Source organism: Capricornis sumatraensis, chromosome 17 (genome assembly GCF_032405125.1).
Source record: "Capricornis sumatraensis isolate serow.1 chromosome 17, serow.2, whole genome shotgun sequence".
Taxonomy (NCBI): Eukaryota; Metazoa; Chordata; class Mammalia; order Artiodactyla; family Bovidae; genus Capricornis; species Capricornis sumatraensis.
In genome coordinates this window covers 20,018,639-20,036,378 of record NC_091085.1, presented here as the reverse complement: position 1 = coordinate 20,036,378, position 17,740 = coordinate 20,018,639, and the positions used below count along the sequence as shown (strand labels likewise).

The window sequence follows — 17,740 nt, the reverse complement described above, 5'->3', positions numbered from 1 at the left end:
CATTTCTAGTAATCCTAGTTTAGTGATAATTCTGTTCTATACAGAAACACTTTCATTGTTTTTTTTTTTTTCTTTATAAAAAGATAAATCTTGCCACCTGTTAGTCATAATAGTGTCTTCTGGGGCCATGTAGAACAAATCTCTTAACCTACTTTCAGTTTTTATTTGTTTTTATTATTGGGGTTTTAAATTGGAAACAGTTATTGGTTGTAAGTAAAAATGGTCTGCTCTCCTCTCCTCTCCACCAGCTCACTCCGTAAAGTAACTGCTTGTTCAGATTTGTTTCTTTCCTGGCTTTTCAAGGTACACGTATATTTTACATGTACAGGTTTTGTTTCCATTCGAGTTTTTAAAATGAGATTGTACTGTGTGTAGTGTTCTGCAGCTTTTTTTAAAAAAACTGAACAATTATACGTTTTTTTTTCCATGTTAGACATGAAAGGCTGTCCTCCCCCTACTTTTTTACCGGTTAACATCATTGTCGGATGTACTATAAGTTAATCATTCCCTTATTGTTGGACCTCTGGGTTATTTGGTACGTGAATGGTCTTGAACATAGGTCATGCTCACGAACATAGCTCTTGCTCACGTGAGGATGCTGCTTCCCTGGGAGCTGTTTCTCCGGCTGTTTCCCTCATAACCCTCATACCACAGGGTCTACAGGAGTGGGGGTCTCCGCACTGCCCCCTTCAGACCATTCTTCCAGCATCCTCCATAAAAACACCCAGCTCTGACTGTCACGTCACACTGTGCCACACTTCCCCTCATTATTCACTCCCCATCCTCCACCCTCATCACTACAGGATTTACTGTCCTTATTCCCTCTGTTGGGGCTACCTTGGTGGCTCAGACAGTAAAGAATCTTCCTGCAGTGTGGGAGACACAGGAGACATGGGCTCGATCCCTGGGTCGGGAAGATCCCCTGGAGAAGGAAGTGGCAACCCACTCCAGTATTCTTGCCTGGAGAATCCCATGGACAGAGGATCTGGTGGGCTACAGTTCATGGGGTCATACAGAGTCAGACACGACTGAGTGACTAACACACACACACACACACACACTCACACTCTCTCTCTCTCCATCTCTCCCCCTCTCCCCTTCCTTTCTACCTCCTGTGATCATTCTTGAGAGAAGCCTGGTGGGCTACAGTTCCTGGGGTCGCAGAATCAGACATGACTGACTCACACAGACCCACTCCCCTTCTACCTCCCATGATCATTCTTGAGCTACTTCTTTGGTGACCTTTGACTCCACCTCAGGTACGCCATCTCATAGGGCTGTGATACGGGATTTTAACAGATCCCAGAAAAACTAAACAGACATCACCAACTTTATGGTTAAGTATTTTCTTCATAAAATGTATTTGTTCATAGCCATAACTTCAGAATGTGTTAGCCATTCAGTCATATGACTCAACGGACTGTATAGCTCTCCAGGCTCCCCAGTCCATGGGATTTTCCAGGCAGGAATACTGGAGTCAGTTGCCATTTCCTCTTCCAGGGGATCTTCATGACCCAGGGATTGAACCCCGACCTTCTGCATCTCAGGCAGACTCTTCACCATTTGAGCCACCACAGCAGCTAAGGCCCGACCATGTCTGCTGGAGTGATCCAAACCTTTATCATCTTGACCCACAGCAACTGCTGTAGCTTCCTAACTGGTCTCCTTACTCCTTCTTGCCCCGTCGCTCCTCCTCCTCCTGCTCCCCCACCTTCCAGCCTGTTCTCAGCCCAGCCACACCATAGTCGCCCCATGAAGCTGGCGGTGGGACCACACTGGCATCTCTGCTCCCAGCTCAGTTCAGAGGGGAGGAAGCTCCAGAGTGCTTGTGGCCTTGCTGTCTGCTCCTCTGCCTTCCCTCTCTCCCTCCAGGCCGTGCCGACTCCGTGCTGCCCCTGGATCATGTCAGGCACGCTCCTGCCTCTTGGCCTCTGCTCTTCCTTGCTCCCCCTCTGCTTGCCATGTACATCCTCAGACTGGCTCCATCTCGCACCTTTTTAGGCTTCTGTTGAAAGATCACCTTCTCAGTGAGGTGACCTGACCACTAGAATGTAGGTCTCATGAAGGCGTGAACTTTTTTTTTAAAACTGTTTTTTCCCTCTCGTTCAGTGCTGTGTCCCCGTGCTTAGAATAGTGTCTAATAAAGGGGGCCCAGGTTTGATTCCAGGGGAAATCAAAAGGGGCCAGGGAAATAGATCCCATATGCTGCAACTAAGACCCGGAGCAACCAAATAAATATTAAAAAAAAAAAAAAAAAAGAATAGCATCTAATATATTCTGGGGGTTTGTCAAATGAGCTGAATGACTGCGGTGGTTATCAGCTTTTCTTTTTATCATTTTCTTTGTACAAAGTTCAAACTTCACTGGACAGACAAAAACGAAGACACAAACTTTTGTTTGTGTAAACAGAATATTAAAATTAGCTTACTGTGAACCCACTCTGTAAATATGTTACTTTTCTCAGCATGTTAGAATTTTCAAATCAATTTTACGTATTCCCATTTAAGGCTCGGAGAAGGCAATGGCACCCCACTCCAGTGCTTTTGCCTGGAGAATCCCAGGGACAGGGGAGCCTGGTGGGCTGCCGTCTATGGGGTCGCACAGAGTTGGACACGACTGAAGCGACTTAGCAGCAGCAGCAGCAGCATTTAAGGCTGGTAACAACCCAGTGGGGTAGGTGGTGAAATCAAAATTTCATGGAAAAGCAAATTGAGGCTCAGAGGTGTTTTATTCAAAGAGCAGCTGCTAAGTGGAAAGCTTCCCTTTAGACCTGCCTTTTTTCATTCCAAGGGAAGCTCCTGTTTTCTCACTTAGAAATGTCTTAAAATGACAGAAACATGGTGGGGATCTGATCTGAAAGTCTGGAGACTGGGTCCTGATTTCTCCCTCTGGATTTTGGCCTGCCTTTTGTTTCTGCTTCGCAAGCACATGAAATAAATGGTTCGCTTTAAAATTCCTGACAATGACAGAGCAACAAGTTTTATTTCTCTCACCTGTGGAGGAAGTGGCCTCCACCCAGTTTTACTGAATTAGGAGGGAAGTGATTTTTTCAAGTGATAAAAAGAAATAAAATTCCACGTTCTTCCCAGAGGAGGAGTTAACAATTGGGAGAGTGGCGTGAGACCACATGTTGGTTTGTAAAAGGATATAACTTGTAAAGATGTTTCCTTTGATGCCTGTGATGAATATGGATGTGTTTCCCTTTTAGAGGGTTCTGATTAAATGACTCAATTAAGAGCAGAGCTGGAGGATCTAAATATAGGGAGAGGGCTCAGGCGGCCCTGCCTTGTGTATGTCACTCACCCCTACAGATGTGCGTGTTTGTGGTCATAAACAGCACCTGTGAGATCAGTGGAGCAGGAGCAATGTTCCAAAAACTGAAATACAGCAGGATTGGCGCGTTTTTTTTTTTTTTTCCAAGTAAAAAGGGTAGTTTTTTTCCTCTTCTGGCCTATTCCGTTTTCATCTGTGAATTTAGTATTGGAATTACTTACTGTTTTAACCTGATGAATAGACTTCAGTATCTGTTCCTGGTTTAAGTTATAGATCTACCGCTTACTAGAAAATGATCTGGGAAAAGTTACTTAACCTCTGACCCTCAGGTTTATTAGTAAAATGGAGATAATGATATGCACCTTGAAAAGTTGGTATAAAAAGTCAATATGAGTGTAAAAACTACCAGTACAATCCTTCCATAAGGTAATAGCCCAACTGAAATAGTTTCTTCCATTTGTTAATGATTGAATCATTCATAACAGGTCACTTAATGGAAATTTACCACATTTAGCATTCTTTGCAAGCTGTAAAATTGCTCTTTTATGATAACTTAAAAGACTCAAAAGAATTTTTTTCTAAGAGACAGCTACTGCAGACCTTTTCCTTCTGTAGACAGTGAAGTTTGGAAATGCCTCTGCTCTGCCATCTCCAGTGTTTGAGGAGTAAGCAGCTGCAAGCCAGTAACTCTACAGTTCTTGAGTTAAGATGACTACAGATGAGATTTATCAGAGTGAGGTCTTTCAGTTCAGTTCAGTCACTCAGTCGTGTCCGACGCTTTGCGACCCCATGAATCGCAGCACGCCAGGCCTCCCTGTCCATCACCAACTCCCGGAGTTCACTCAGACTCAAGTCCATCGAGTCCATGATGCCATCCAGCCATCTCATCCTCGGTCGTCCCCTTCTCCTGCCCCCAATCCCTCCCAGCATCAGACTCTTTTCCAATGAGTCAACTCTTCGCATGAGGTGGCCAAAGTACTGGAGTTTCAGCTTTAGCATCATTCCTTCCAAAGAAATCCCAGGGTTGATCTCCTTTAGAATGGACTGGTAGGATCTCCTTGCAGTCCAAGGGACTCTCAAGAGTCTTCTCCAACAACACAGTTCAGAAGCATCAACTCTTCGGCACTCAGCCTTCTTCACAGTCCAACTCTCACATCCATACATGACCACTGGAAAAACCATAGCCTTGACTAGACAGACCTTAGGACCTGGATATCTTGAAAGGCTTACCACGTACAGAAGGACAGTTTTCCATTATAAGCATAAATTTGAGAGGGGAATTCAGGGCGATTAAAGAATGCTGTACAACTTTTAGAAACTTCCCTTTAACTCATATGGTAAGGAATCTGCTTGTGATGCTGGAGACCCAGGTTCGATCCCTAGGTCAGGAAGATCTTCTGGAGAAGGGAATGAATACACTCCAGTATTCAACTTTTAGAGGAAGTGGCAAGGAGATGTAGAAAGAAGCCAGGTTTCTTGGTTGAAGTTGAGGACAGTAAGGAAACTCTACTTTAAGCATTTACCTAACTAGACAAGTATCATCCAGTGAAACAAAACCAAACTGACGCTATTCTGCAGGGATTATCTATGACTAAGAAAAACTGACCAGGTCCCCTGTCGGCAGCCTGATTTTGTCAGGATGGAAGCACTTGTGTAGCACCGCAGAACCAGAAAGAGTTCTTGTCTTGAGGAATTTTCCAACACAATGAACATACATTGAATAGCGTACTTAGTCCACTTGAATATGTAAACTACAGCACTGTCGGTCAAAGACGCATCTAAGTGTGACATCCCTAAATCCTTGATTCCTTTTCATTGAGAGGACGCTGCTTTTGAAATCATTGGGCTGAAATATTACAGCCTGCAGTGAACTTCAAGTGGCAGGTGGTAAAGCGCATCCTTTTCTTTTTGATTCCTACAATTCCTGCTCACTTAACACTCGGTTGAGAGAGACCGCATCTCGGCAGCTCTTGCTGGCTTGTCCCTCTGATCACACCTAAGAGACTGGAAGAGAGGCTGTCGGTGCCTGTGTTTTAAAGGCTCCAGTACCTGCATGATTGCATGATGAAAATTAGCTTTCAAGAGCTGGTCCTCTCTTCCACCTTCACCCCCTAGTTTCTCCAGATTTGGAAAATTAATCTCTGAAAAAAATTTTAATGAAAAGGAGGCAGACTAGCTATTCTATGTCATCAGTCTTACATTTAGAAAGTGGGGAAAGGTTTGGAAGTAACTGAAACAGGCTGAATAATAAGAAACTCAGGAAAGTTGAAGTCTGTCTTCTGGGTGTTTGGGCTTCCCTGGTAGCTCAGCTGGTAAAGAATCCGCCTGCAATGCAGGAGACCTGGGTTTGATCCCTGGGTTGGGAAGATCCCCTGGAGAAGGGAAAGGCTACCCACTCCAGTATTCTTGGGCTTCCCTTTTGACTCAGCTGGTAAAGAATCTGCCTGCAATGTGGGAGACCTGGGTTTGATCCCTGGGTTGGGAAGATCCCCTGGAGAAGGGAACGGCTACCCACTCCAGTATTCTGGCCTGGAGAATTCCATGGACTGTATAGTCCATGGGGTCGCAAAGAATCAGATACAACTGAGCAACTTCCACTTTTCTGGGTGTTTGTGGCAATAGGACATTCTTGCTGTTCCAAGACCAGCAGAATTCCTCTGTGATCTGCAGTGGATGTTCACGTTGCTTTCTTGTATAGGAACTATAAATATGTACATTTATAGCTTATATATATATATATATATATACACCCATATATATATATACACACACGTATATATATTTACCCCCTAAGGACTCAGTCAAAGTAGAGTTCCTTTTAGCCCAACTTCTGAGCAAAGAAATAGGTGGTTTAAAAAGTGCTTTAAGTCTATCAAAGAGATAGAGGTTTTAGTCATCTGTACTTTTTTCTTGTTCTAGGATTTTCTTTCCCTTCCTTTTGATTAGTGGCGAGCTTTATTTAGCTGCGTTTGACCTGTTTGAAATTGGGAAATGTTGAATGAAAGTTGAGGGCTAACTGCTTGTTTGATATATGAAAAAAGAAATGCAGAGTGACTTACAGGACAAGGATCTCAAAACCACCTGAGTTCCTAGCTGGAGTAACTGGGAAAAGGAAACATTTGAACAGATGATTTGTTGAAATCACAGACCATTGTTACTTTGGGGTCTTTTCTGAGACTGAGATAGCTAGAGAAAACCCTTCTCTCTCTCTCTTTCTCTCTCTACTTTTTCCTCTTTGGGATGTCATTGTACTTGTGTAGCAATTTTAACTTTATTTTCCTCCCTCGTTTGCCTTAAGAGTAGATGATGGTGTCGCATTTTCCTTAGGGAGCTGTGTGATCAGTGCTCTATGATGCTTTTATTCAGAGCTGTTTGGAGTTGGTGCCGTTCCGGTTGTGTCCTGTGTGTTCCCAGAGTACTCTCTCTGCCTGTCTTCATTACTGCTTTTCCTTGGTCCCCTTCCTAGGGTTAGTTTTCCAGCTGGAAATGTGAGCGTGTGTGTGGCTTCAGCTTTCCTGTTCAGGCAGTCTGTGGGGTGTCTTTGGTTCTGCTTTTAAGTAATAGGTATTTTAGCTTTATCCAAAGCTTGGTAGTTTCCCAATTCTTCATAACTTTTCATTAATTCTGTAGCCTAATTTTATTTAGGCCTGTTTGGTATGGTTCTCCCCTTCTTTCTGTGAATTCTCCATCATACTCTTCCCAGCAAAGCTCATGGCAGTTCTTGGATTCTTGGTTTAAAAGGGTTGCTCTTTATGTTTTAAAATATATACTAGCATCGGGTCTTTGGAATATTTTTATTTGCAGGTCTTCATCTTTTTAAGCATTTTCAACCCAAATCTGTAGTGTCTAGTCTGTGATTCTGTGGTTTCTGTGAGTGTCAGGAATGTTTGGGTGTCTGTTTTATCCTTCTTGGCAATCATGATTTGTTCTGAGGAGTCTGCTCTTGGTTAGAAGTATATATGGAGAAGGAAATGGCAATCCACTCCAGTATTCCTTCCTGGAAAATCCCATGGACAGAGGAGCCTGGTGGTATATGGTCCTGTTGGGTCGCAAAGAGCCTGACGCGACTGAGCAGGAGTATGTGGTTGACATTAGTACCTACATGAAATAAAGCAGGTTAAAAAAAAAAAAGTCCATTTTGAAGTAATGAAAAGTTACATTACAGATTTCCTGGTATGTTCACTTTTTGACCCTTTTCGATATTTTAATTTAAGCATCTCAGGGGAGGTAAGAGTTCTCATCAGGCCTTGAATTCTATCTAAAATTGGATGTTAGGATAGAAAACACCTTTCCACAGTACTAATTAATATTGCCACCAGTCACTTTATGCAGTACACCTCTGAGGTACTTCCTGTTTCCATGGCATTCTAGTGAGGTGTATGGTGAAATGATTTAGACATGAAACCACTAAACTACAGGAATCATATAGTTTGCTTAGGATTTCTCAAAAGCCCCACAGTCGCTCTTTGAGAACTGGAGTCTTTTTCTGTTTCTTCACAAGATCATCAGTTTAAGAAGAGCTGGTGGTATGTCAGGAAATACACATGGAGTTTATTTAGTTACTTGGAAATACTTTCTCCAGCAAAATGGATCAGACTTTTTCATAGAAAGATAATCTTTACAAAGTTGTCTGCTTTCTCAAGTAACTTATCCAACAGTTAAACAGTTCTAAAGCGAAGTTAATCAATATCCCATACTTTTAGTTCCTTGATTCTTTTGATCTTTTTGCCTTGATGTTTTACCATTAGAGTTAAGACAGCAATGAACCAAAGAGCAAGAGGTTGGGGCCTGGGGTGAGTCACTTGCTTCACTGACAATAGACCATTTATCTACTTTTTTTAAGGTACCTGGAAGGAGTCTGTGATACTTTTCCCCCAGTCGCTTTTGGAGCCTATATTTTATGCTGATTTGGTTGAACAATTTAGTTATTCCTCAGTATTTAAAGGGATCATTTATTTTGTCTAGTTTACTGAATTCATGCCAGTGCACAGGTTGTAACAGCGCTAGTCTGCAGCTGCAGAGGGCGACTGGCCATCATCTGTCCCCTCTTCTTGTGCTTTTCTCGATTTGTAGTGCTTGGCAGCCCCCAACCCTCACCCCACCCCACCCCCATGTCTTTTTTTCGTATCTTCGGATACAAATTGGAATAATTTTCCTTTGAAACTTTCAGTGGGAATCTGGGATCTGAGGTATTGCATGGCAGAGAGTGTATTTTGTTGATGCTCACACAGTTGGATAATGACATGTTTCTTTACTAGATGAGGCAGAGGTGAAGAAAACGCCCCTTGTGCGATTGGCTAATGAGGGTTCCTTTCAATGTAGAGCAAGTTCACACAGCAGTTAAAGTTAGTTTACAGCTTTTTGCTTTTTTTTTCTTTTAACATTAAGGAATACCACATAAGTTGCAGAATTCAATAGCCTTGTCAAAAGGAGCATTATAAGCGTATTTTTCACATTTGGTTCTGGTAGTGCTAATAGAAATCCTTTCCATGAGTGAGACTCTATAGGGAAAGGTACTGACTTTAGAACCCTGTCTTAAACTGCATTTTTATGACGTCCTAAATCGGGTCCCACTGTAAGTCTAATCTGATTTATAAGTAGACTTTGTATGTGGCTTGAATTAATGAATTGAGGTGGTTTTTTTGTGTGTCATTTGTATAGAGGCTTTTAAAATTTTTTTAAGTTACAGATTTTCATTAAAGAATGTTTGAAAAGTTTTAACAAGTAAGAACAAGAGAGACTTAACCTTGCAAACCCAGCCACTGTTAATACTTTGATATATTTACACAGTTGTTCAAGCTATACACACAGTTTTATATTCTGCTTAAGGTTTTTTCCAAGTTATCATTTTTATGAACATAATTTTTAAGGACCACATAATATTCTTTTGAGTGGGCTATACTACAGCTTCCTTAACTATTTTCAAATTTTTAGATATTTATTTTTTTCCTTACAGTAAAGAATACTCCGATGAAAATCATGTGCAAAAACAGTTTTACGTTTTCAGTGCAGAATATTTCCTTAGTGTACCTTTCTAGAAGTGAAGCTACTGGAACAAATCTCGCCCTTTTTTTAAGACTTCTTGGGGGCTCTTTACCAGCTGAGTGCTTTTTCGTCTTTGTCAGTGTGAAATGTTTGTATTTGGAGAAGAGGGAAGGAAATCTCTGTTTGCTGACTCATGTTTTTATTTTGCGCTTTAAACTGATAAGGCCACTTAGCTCTTGACATAAACTAAAGCAGGAAGTACCAAAAGGGGCAGAAAAAAACGAGTTGTCTTGCCAAGGCCGTCGTGTCATGGACTCTTGAGTTCCTGATGGGAGGTGGGTTACTTGTTTGACTTGAATATAAAAAAAAAATGCTTAACCCAAGGAGGCAAAAATCAGTCATCAACCTGCGTTTTGTTTCATATGCACATTTATATGCAAGAGTTTATGATCTTGTCCTTTTAATATTTTTAGTGGCATCAACTCCCACCGCCCCCTGTCCCCCCGTGCCCGCCCCCCCGCCCCCCACAATTGGCCCTAACAGTGTGGGTTTTGGTTGTTGTTGTTACTTTACAGGGAGGCCTGGCGTGCTGCGGTTCATGGGGTCGCAAAGAGTCGAACACGACTGAGCGACTGAACTGAACTGATTGACAAGGTTGTGATTCAGTTTTTTGATGTTGTTTTTGTTCCCTGGGTGGAGAGGCCTTCTATATTGAGGATGTCACCTTAGCTGTCTTTCTGAAACATGAAGCTAATCACACTGATGGTCTGATTTAAAACCTTCCATTTGCCCACAGGATAATAGGCATCACAGGCCCTTCACAGTCTTGCCCTGCCCTTATCAGCCTTGTATCATCTACATCAACCTTGAACCCTAGCATTTCCCTGATGTCGGTTAGAACTACCTATTTAGAAAAGTGGTTTAAAATTTGAGGCTCTAGAGCCAGAAACATGGGTTCCCTCTCTGGCCCCACCACTTACAACCGTGCACATACACCTTGAACAAATTAATTAACTTTTCTGTATTTCACTTTCCTTACCTGTATAGTAAGGAAAACAGAATGCTCTCTTAAAGAGGGTTTGTCACAAAGTTTAAACCAGGTAATAAAGGGAACAGTGTCTCTCATGTAATGACTCCAAATATTAGTTCTATTGTTTTGCAAAATTCTGCTCATCCTGTAATGATATTTCCTCTTTGGGAAAACTTCCTGAAATCCCTGGAATTAATTGTTCCTTCCTTTTCTTCTCTCCTTTTCTGCTTTTCTGTATTGTCGGGCAGCATTTTTCCGTGCGGTAGAGCTTTTGTGACACAGTCGGTGGTTGGTTCATGGTCGGCACATGCACAGTACAGGGGCCGCCTCTTCTGTTCCTGCGCTGAGTTCACCTGGTTCCACTTGGAACTCCTCTCCTGCTGAGACCTGCACTTGCCTCAAGACTGCTCAGCACAGTCCTTGAACTTGGCATACGGGGAGCCAGTTTCCTTCCCAAGAGCTCACTGTTAACACACTGGCTCTTCAGGATGGAGCCATCTTTGTCTCTGGCCTAAGTACTTAGGTACTTAGTTGGGTAGCCTAAGTACTTAGCAGGCACTCAGTGCAACTTCGTTGAATGAATGTCGATTAGAATAGCTAAAGCAAAGGTCTGAAATTGTGGTCCTCAGTCTCCCCAACTCCCCACCCCACCCCCCCACACACGCCTTTTATGATAAATCTTATCAGTTCTAGCGTTTAAAATAGCCCCAAGTGATTTTGATAGAAACTCACCCCTTCAATTTGAAAACTGTTGACTGAAATATAAAAACGCAGCTTTTGGAGTTGAAGAAAAGGGCATACAGGATAAGGAGAAATGTATTCCGCTGATAAATTGTTACTAGAGGACAAGGAAAAAAAGTTGTCTTTCTTGTTCTTTTGCACAATTAACCTTTAGTAAAAGTAAATAATCATTTCAGGAGGTACACTCTGACCAAGTGTGACTCTTGATGATAGCATAGTGTTTTGTTTTCTCTTTTATTGTTAGACAAAAATAATGCCACTTTCAAAGAACTGGTAAATCTGAGTAAAACTTTACAGAAGGGAACAACTGAGCCCCTATAACCTATTGAGTAAGTAAAGCTCCACTCTTGGCCTTCTAATTCCTTCAGGGAGCTGAATCATTCATCAAACATTTATTGAGACTGATATGTGCCAGGTACAGGGCTCTGCTCCAAAGACAGGGAGACAGTCAGATAGAATTCCATTTTCCTCTAGTGAGGAAGTAACTGCTGGCATGTACAATTTGCCGTGATAGCAGTCCATCATTATTAGCCCTTTCAGTTCTCAGAATCAGTAGTGACTTCCCCCTTTTATTCCTCTTACTGGTAATCTCTGCCTTTTCTTTTATTGATTAGTTTTGCTAGAGGAATATCTGGTTTTATTAGTATTTTCAAAGAGCCGACTTTGATTTTATTTTCCTATTTTATATATATATTTAATTTTTGCTCTCATTTCCTTTAACTGTCTTTGGGTTTAATTTTTCTTCCTTTCTTTTTTTTTCTTTGGGTAGATACATAGAAAATTAGTTTTCAGCTGCTTTTATTTTCTAATTATGCACTTAAGATTATAAACTTCCCTCTAAGCATGGATTGAGCCACATCCTACAAGTTTGATGTGTCAGATTTTTATAATCATCCCATGTAAAATACTTTCTAATTTCCCCTATATTTTCTTCTTTGACTCACAGGTCATGTAAAAGTGTAATTATTTTCAATAACAGTATTTGGGCATGTATTCTTAGTTGTAGTATGATCAAAGAGCATATTCTGTATAGTTTTATTCCTTTGATATTTGTTGAGATTTGCTTAATGGCCCATTATATGGTCCTGTGTTTTTTAAAGTACTATGTATGCTGCAGTTGCTGGGTGCATACATGAATTGAGTCAAGTTTTTAAACATGCAATCTCCTATATCTGTCAATTTTTATTTGCTTGTTTTGTCATTTACTATGTTGATCTCCCACTAAGACTGTTTGTCATTTTAACTATGTCAGTTTCTACTTTATGTATTTTGAAACCATTACTGCTTGGATAAAAAATGAGGATTGTGATATATTCATGGTAGAGCACCTCTTTTAACATTATAAAATGTCCCTCTTTTATCCTTGGTGATACTTCTTTCTTTGAAGTCTCTTTTGTCTGGTTTGATAGCTCTGTGAACTTTTTTGTTTAGAATATGCACAGTACAGTTCTTTCCATTCTTTTTCTTTCAGCTTTTCTCTGTCCTTATATTTGATATGTGTCTCTTGTAAGTACACTATATATTTTCATTTGGCTTATTTAGTCTCTTGATTTGTAAGTAATTCTCGAGACTTTGAGGATTATATCTGAATCTTACTGTTTTCTATTTGACCCACCTATTATGTACTCCTTTTTGTTCTGAAGTTTTTTTGGTTAATCATATCTTTAGATAGAATTCCATGTTTTTAATTCCTCTATTACCTTTTTATTGCTTTTAAATTATTTTTTCAGTGGTTGCTTTATTGTGACATGAATTCATAATTTGTATCTAATAATTTAATGCGTTAGCATTGCCTGGGTAGTATAAGGACCTTAGAACTCTGAATTCATTTATCCCTTCTGCTTTTTTTTTATGCATTTTAATTCTGTCTTTTAAGCACCACAAGATATTCCTGTAATTGTTTTGTAAAGTCAGTACCCTTATGGAACTCTTCATTTTTTCCTATAGTTTCCTGCTTTTCCCTTGTGCTTGAGAATGCCTCTTGGAAGCCAGTTATTTCAGATTTTGTTTGTTGTAAAGCACTTTTATTTCGCAGTCATTTTTGAATGACTTCTTTCCCTCTGAGTATCGCGTTCTGAGTTACCAGCTATGTGTTACATTTGGCAGGCTCAAGATACCATTTTACTGTGGTTTTGTTCTCATTGTTCCTGTTGAAATGTCAGCTGTCATTCTTATTGTACTCATTTGAAAGTATTGTGTCTTTTTAAAGATTTTTGTGTAGGTTTTCAGCAGTTATACCATGATATGACACATGAAAACCTGTGGATTTCTATGTCTCCTTCTTGGGATTTGTAGGGCTTCATGAACCTGTGGCTAGATGTCTGTTGCCAGTTTTGGAAAGTCTTTGGCCAGTAACTTTCAATATACCAAATCCTCTCTCACAGTTTTTCTCTCCTTCTTTCCTTTCATCTTGATCTAGTCTAGTATTAAGATGATTCTAGGCTGTTTCTAAACACTATCCATTTCAGTTTAGCCCTTGCACTAGGGCATACCTCTTCAAGGGTCTCAGCGGAAAACCTGGTATGTTTACCAGAATTTCTCCTTGGCAGGCCCTCAACTCTGTTTTTTTTTTTTTTGGATGGGGGGACTCTCCTCAACACTGTGAGACTCCTGAAATCTCTGCTTGGTCCTTTGGCTTCTTTCTACTTGGCTTCTTACAATGTAGCTTTGGCAAATGCCTTGAGAAGAAAAGCAATGAAGAATGTTTAGCTTATCACTTCATCGCTTTTCACATCTTTCCAGATGTGGCCCCTCATGTCCTGAGTACTTTGATTGCTCATTGATGCCTTTAAAAAGTTGGGCTTCCCCCCCGTACCTTGATTTATTCATTTGTATTTTATTCAACTTTTATAGTTGTTTGGGGAGGAGGTTGATTGGATACCTGCTACGCAATCTTAGCTGGAGTTGGTGCAAAGTTATCATCTTTAATCTTTTTCACCATTTGCATTTTTATCTAGTGAAGAGTAACTGGAAGGTTTAAATGAAACAGCTTGACTAAAGTATTTGGTACAGTATGGGTTCATGCATTTGATTCGTTTCACGTCAATAAAAAGCGTATTTGAAGAAGCAGGGAATGAATTTCCTACCTTAATTGCCTGATAGTCCAAAGGCATAGACTTATTTACTGAATAAAGACCCTAAAATGTTGCTACATTTATCTAGTATAAATATAACTAACTACTTTTTCTTTTAGCATGAGATACTTGAGCAAACCAAAAACAGATGTTAAGACTGTTGTAGTTCTGTTGCTTTTAGTTTTTGTTGACTGAGGTATATTTTGAAATAAATATTTTAGAGCCCATGAGTGACCATAAATATAAAATATCACAGTATCTGTTGAGAACTTGAACTTTTTTCGCACTAAGGGAATATTGCTTCTACCTCATAACTCGTATAAAGAGTAGCATACTTCCTTTTAAATTGCATCTCAGTTTATTCATCTATAAAATTGCAATGATTGTATTACCTAGTTGAAATAATTATTTAAAGGGTTAAATACTGTGCTGGTCTGCTGCCATAACAAAATGCCACTGATGGAGTGGCTTAAATAGAAATGTATTTCTTACAGTTCTGGAGTCTGTGAAGTCCAAGATGAAGGGTCCAACCAGTGTGGTTTCTGGTGAGAGCTATCTTCCAGGCTTGTAGGCAGCGGCCTTCTTTCTGTTTCTGCAGGTGGCCTTTCCTCAGTGGGTGCACACATAGGGCAGGAGAGAAATCTCTCCCTTCTTATGGGGCCACTAATCCTCTCAGGTTAGGACCCCACCCTCATGACCACATTTGACCTTAATTACTTCCTTAAAGGCTCCAGGTTCCACCTCCAAATATAGTCACACTGAGGCTTCAATATGAGTTTGGGGGTGGGCGGGTGCATAATTCATTCCATAGCACACTGTAATACATAAAAGCGCTTAAAATAGTACCTGGCCCATGGTAATTGTTTAATAAATTGTGATTTTGTGGTGGAGATGATTTTAAACATCTTTTCCCCTTTTTTCTTTTCTAGGTGCTCGCTTTGGGTTCCTTTTGGAAACACCAGGAATGGTCATTTCTACTTTTCAGGACCTCCGCGCGAAGAAGCTAAGGAGAATCTTATGTAGATAAAGTGAAGCCTCTCTCACTGTCCTTTCACGTTTGGGGACGTCTGTATTTCTCCCTCCACAAGGAGTGTGCGCAGCACCATCATGAACGTGACAAGTTTGTTTTCCTTCACAAGTCCAGCTGTGAAGAGACTTCTTGGCTGGAAACAGGGTGACGAGGAAGAAAAATGGGCAGAGAAGGCCGTTGATGCTTTGGTGAAAAAACTGAAGAAAAAGAAGGGTGCCATGGAGGAACTGGAAAAGGCCTTGAGCTGCCCGGGCCAGCCCAGTAACTGCGTCACCATTCCCCGCTCCCTGGACGGCAGACTGCAGGTCTCCCACCGGAAGGGGCTGCCTCACGTCATCTACTGCCGCGTGTGGCGCTGGCCCGACCTTCAGAGCCACCACGAACTGAAGCCGTTGGAATGCTGCGAGTTTCCCTTCGGCTCCAAGCAGAAGGAGGTGTGCATCAACCCCTACCACTATAAGCGAGTAGAAAGCCCTGGTGAGTGAGTCCGTTCCTGTAGAGGCATTTAGCAGATCTGTGTTGCTTCTCGAAATCATCCCTTTCCATGTGTTTTTTGTTGTTGTTGTAATTTCTGAGTATTAGGGGAAAAGTCATGTCTGTCAGTCCTTGAAAGGGTCATACGTTCTAACAGCATAGTCTCTAGTTAACCTTATATCTTAGGAGCAGGGCTGTGAAAACTGTCATGCAGGCATTAATACATCTACCTTTTCATAAATTGTTTTTTTTGCTACATTTATTCTTTATGTTTCCCTTTGTTTCTGTGCATTTCTCGAGACAGAGGTAGCTATGATTTTATTGCAAGGGAAGAAAATCAGGAAAGAAGCATGATGTTGCTGTCTACATACTTGAGGGTGGTTGCCAGTGACTTATATCACTTTATCCTTAAAAATAGCGCTTTTTATCATCTCCAGTAGAATTTTGCGATGGCATACTCCGTGTGGAGGATATGAAGGAATTATGCTCTGCTGTGGAATCATTTGATACTATTACTTTATATGAGATACTCCTAGTTTTTACATGTGTGACCTTGGAGGGGGTGGAGGAAGCATAATAAAGGTTTAACATTTACTTGGTTTTGACTTTAATTAGAGTCCACATTCTGGACAGTGGCATCAGTTGGAAAGTGATTAGGCAATCTCAGGCACTTAAATATCTCAGTGTCAGATTGGAATCAAATTTGCTGATGGATTAGTTATTAATAGCTGATGGTTACCAGGTGTTCCCAAATGAGGCTGTGTGTTAGATTCATGTGGCTCTCTCCCAGAAATTCTTATTCTGGCAGAGCCCAGTGATCCATGTTTTTGTTTTTTGGTTTTTGATCCATGTTTAACATGTACTCCAGATAGTGTTGATAGGGGCTATTGGATTGGTGTTTGGAAACTATGCTATATCCCGTAATAACCTGATTGTCAAATAAAAAGCATTCTGGTTTCTTATGGAATATTTATGACATTTACAAAGGGAATAATAAGCATCTTTGTATCCACCACCCAGCTGCCTTCAGTAACTACTGTTCTGAATTTGATGGTTAGATTTGATGAACATCATTCCCAGGCATGCTTTTTACTGTTGTTTTGTATGTATGAATCCTTGACAGTATGTACTGTTATTTTGAATATTTAAAGGTATTGTATAGGGATATTAGAGTATCCTTCTACAACTTGCTGTATTCATTCAACATCATGGTTTTGTGATTTCTGTATTGCACACTTCAGGGTTACTTTGTCAAGGCCTGTGAAAAATCCTCAGGAGGTTTTATTTGAATTTCATTGATTTCATTTGGGGAAGGATTGACATAGTTGTGCTCTTGAGCACAATATTTTTCTAAATTTATTTAGGTTTTTAGGTTTTCTCCTTGAAAGTTCTTGCACATCTTTTCTTAGGTTTATCAGTATTTCTAGATAACCAGGTTTTACTGTATCCTTTTAAAAGTTACATTTTGTTAACAGTTGTGCATGGCTAGAACTGTACTTGATTTTTTCCAACAATCTTGATGAATTCTCCTTGTTCTAATATACACATTCTTTTACTGCTTGTTATATCCACCATGATGTAAATTTTAATGTATAATATATACAACAGGGTCATTCAGGTACATGGCTTTTTGATTCCCATAGTAACTTTAAGAGGTACAGAGGGAAGATTCTAATCCCACCTTACCAACGGCAAAACTGAGGTCCCTATAAACTAAGTGACCTGTGTGTCAGACAACTAAGAACTGGATTGAGAAAACATTGTGGATCTGTTTTCTCCAGACCTCTCCCTCCATCCTATGACCTTTCACCCTGTGCAGCAGCAGTTGCCTCCTGACTGGTGCCCCCTGCAGGGGGACTGGTGCACTACAGAGAGTGTTCTTCCAGGCTGCAGGCTCTAGCTGTGTAACCTTCGTGCTTCCCATTCCTGTACACACAGCTGTGTGTTCTGGTCCTCGCCTACCTTGCCAGCTTCTTTTCCCACCTTGATTCTTTCATGTACTTCCCTGGTGACGCGAGTGGTAAAGAATCTGCCTGTCAGTGCAGGAGATGCAAGAGACACAGGTTTGATCCCTGTGTTGGGAAGACCCTGTGGAGAAGGAAACGGCAACTGGCTCTAGTATTCTTCTTGCCT

The 17,740-nt window shown here is 40.8% G+C and overlaps 1 protein-coding gene across 1 annotated transcript in view; it reads left to right on the top strand.

The window, feature by feature from the left end:
- The window catches only part of SMAD1 (SMAD family member 1), an 80,058-nt gene that overhangs the window by 20,503 nt on the left and 41,815 nt on the right, over positions 1 to 17,740 (top strand). Inside the window, exon 2 of the mRNA XM_068989487.1 lies at positions 15,033 to 15,610. Within this exon, the coding sequence (XP_068845588.1) occupies positions 15,211 to 15,610 (400 nt within the window). The 5' untranslated portion in view covers positions 15,033 to 15,210. The remainder of the gene's footprint in view (positions 1 to 15,032; positions 15,611 to 17,740) is intronic.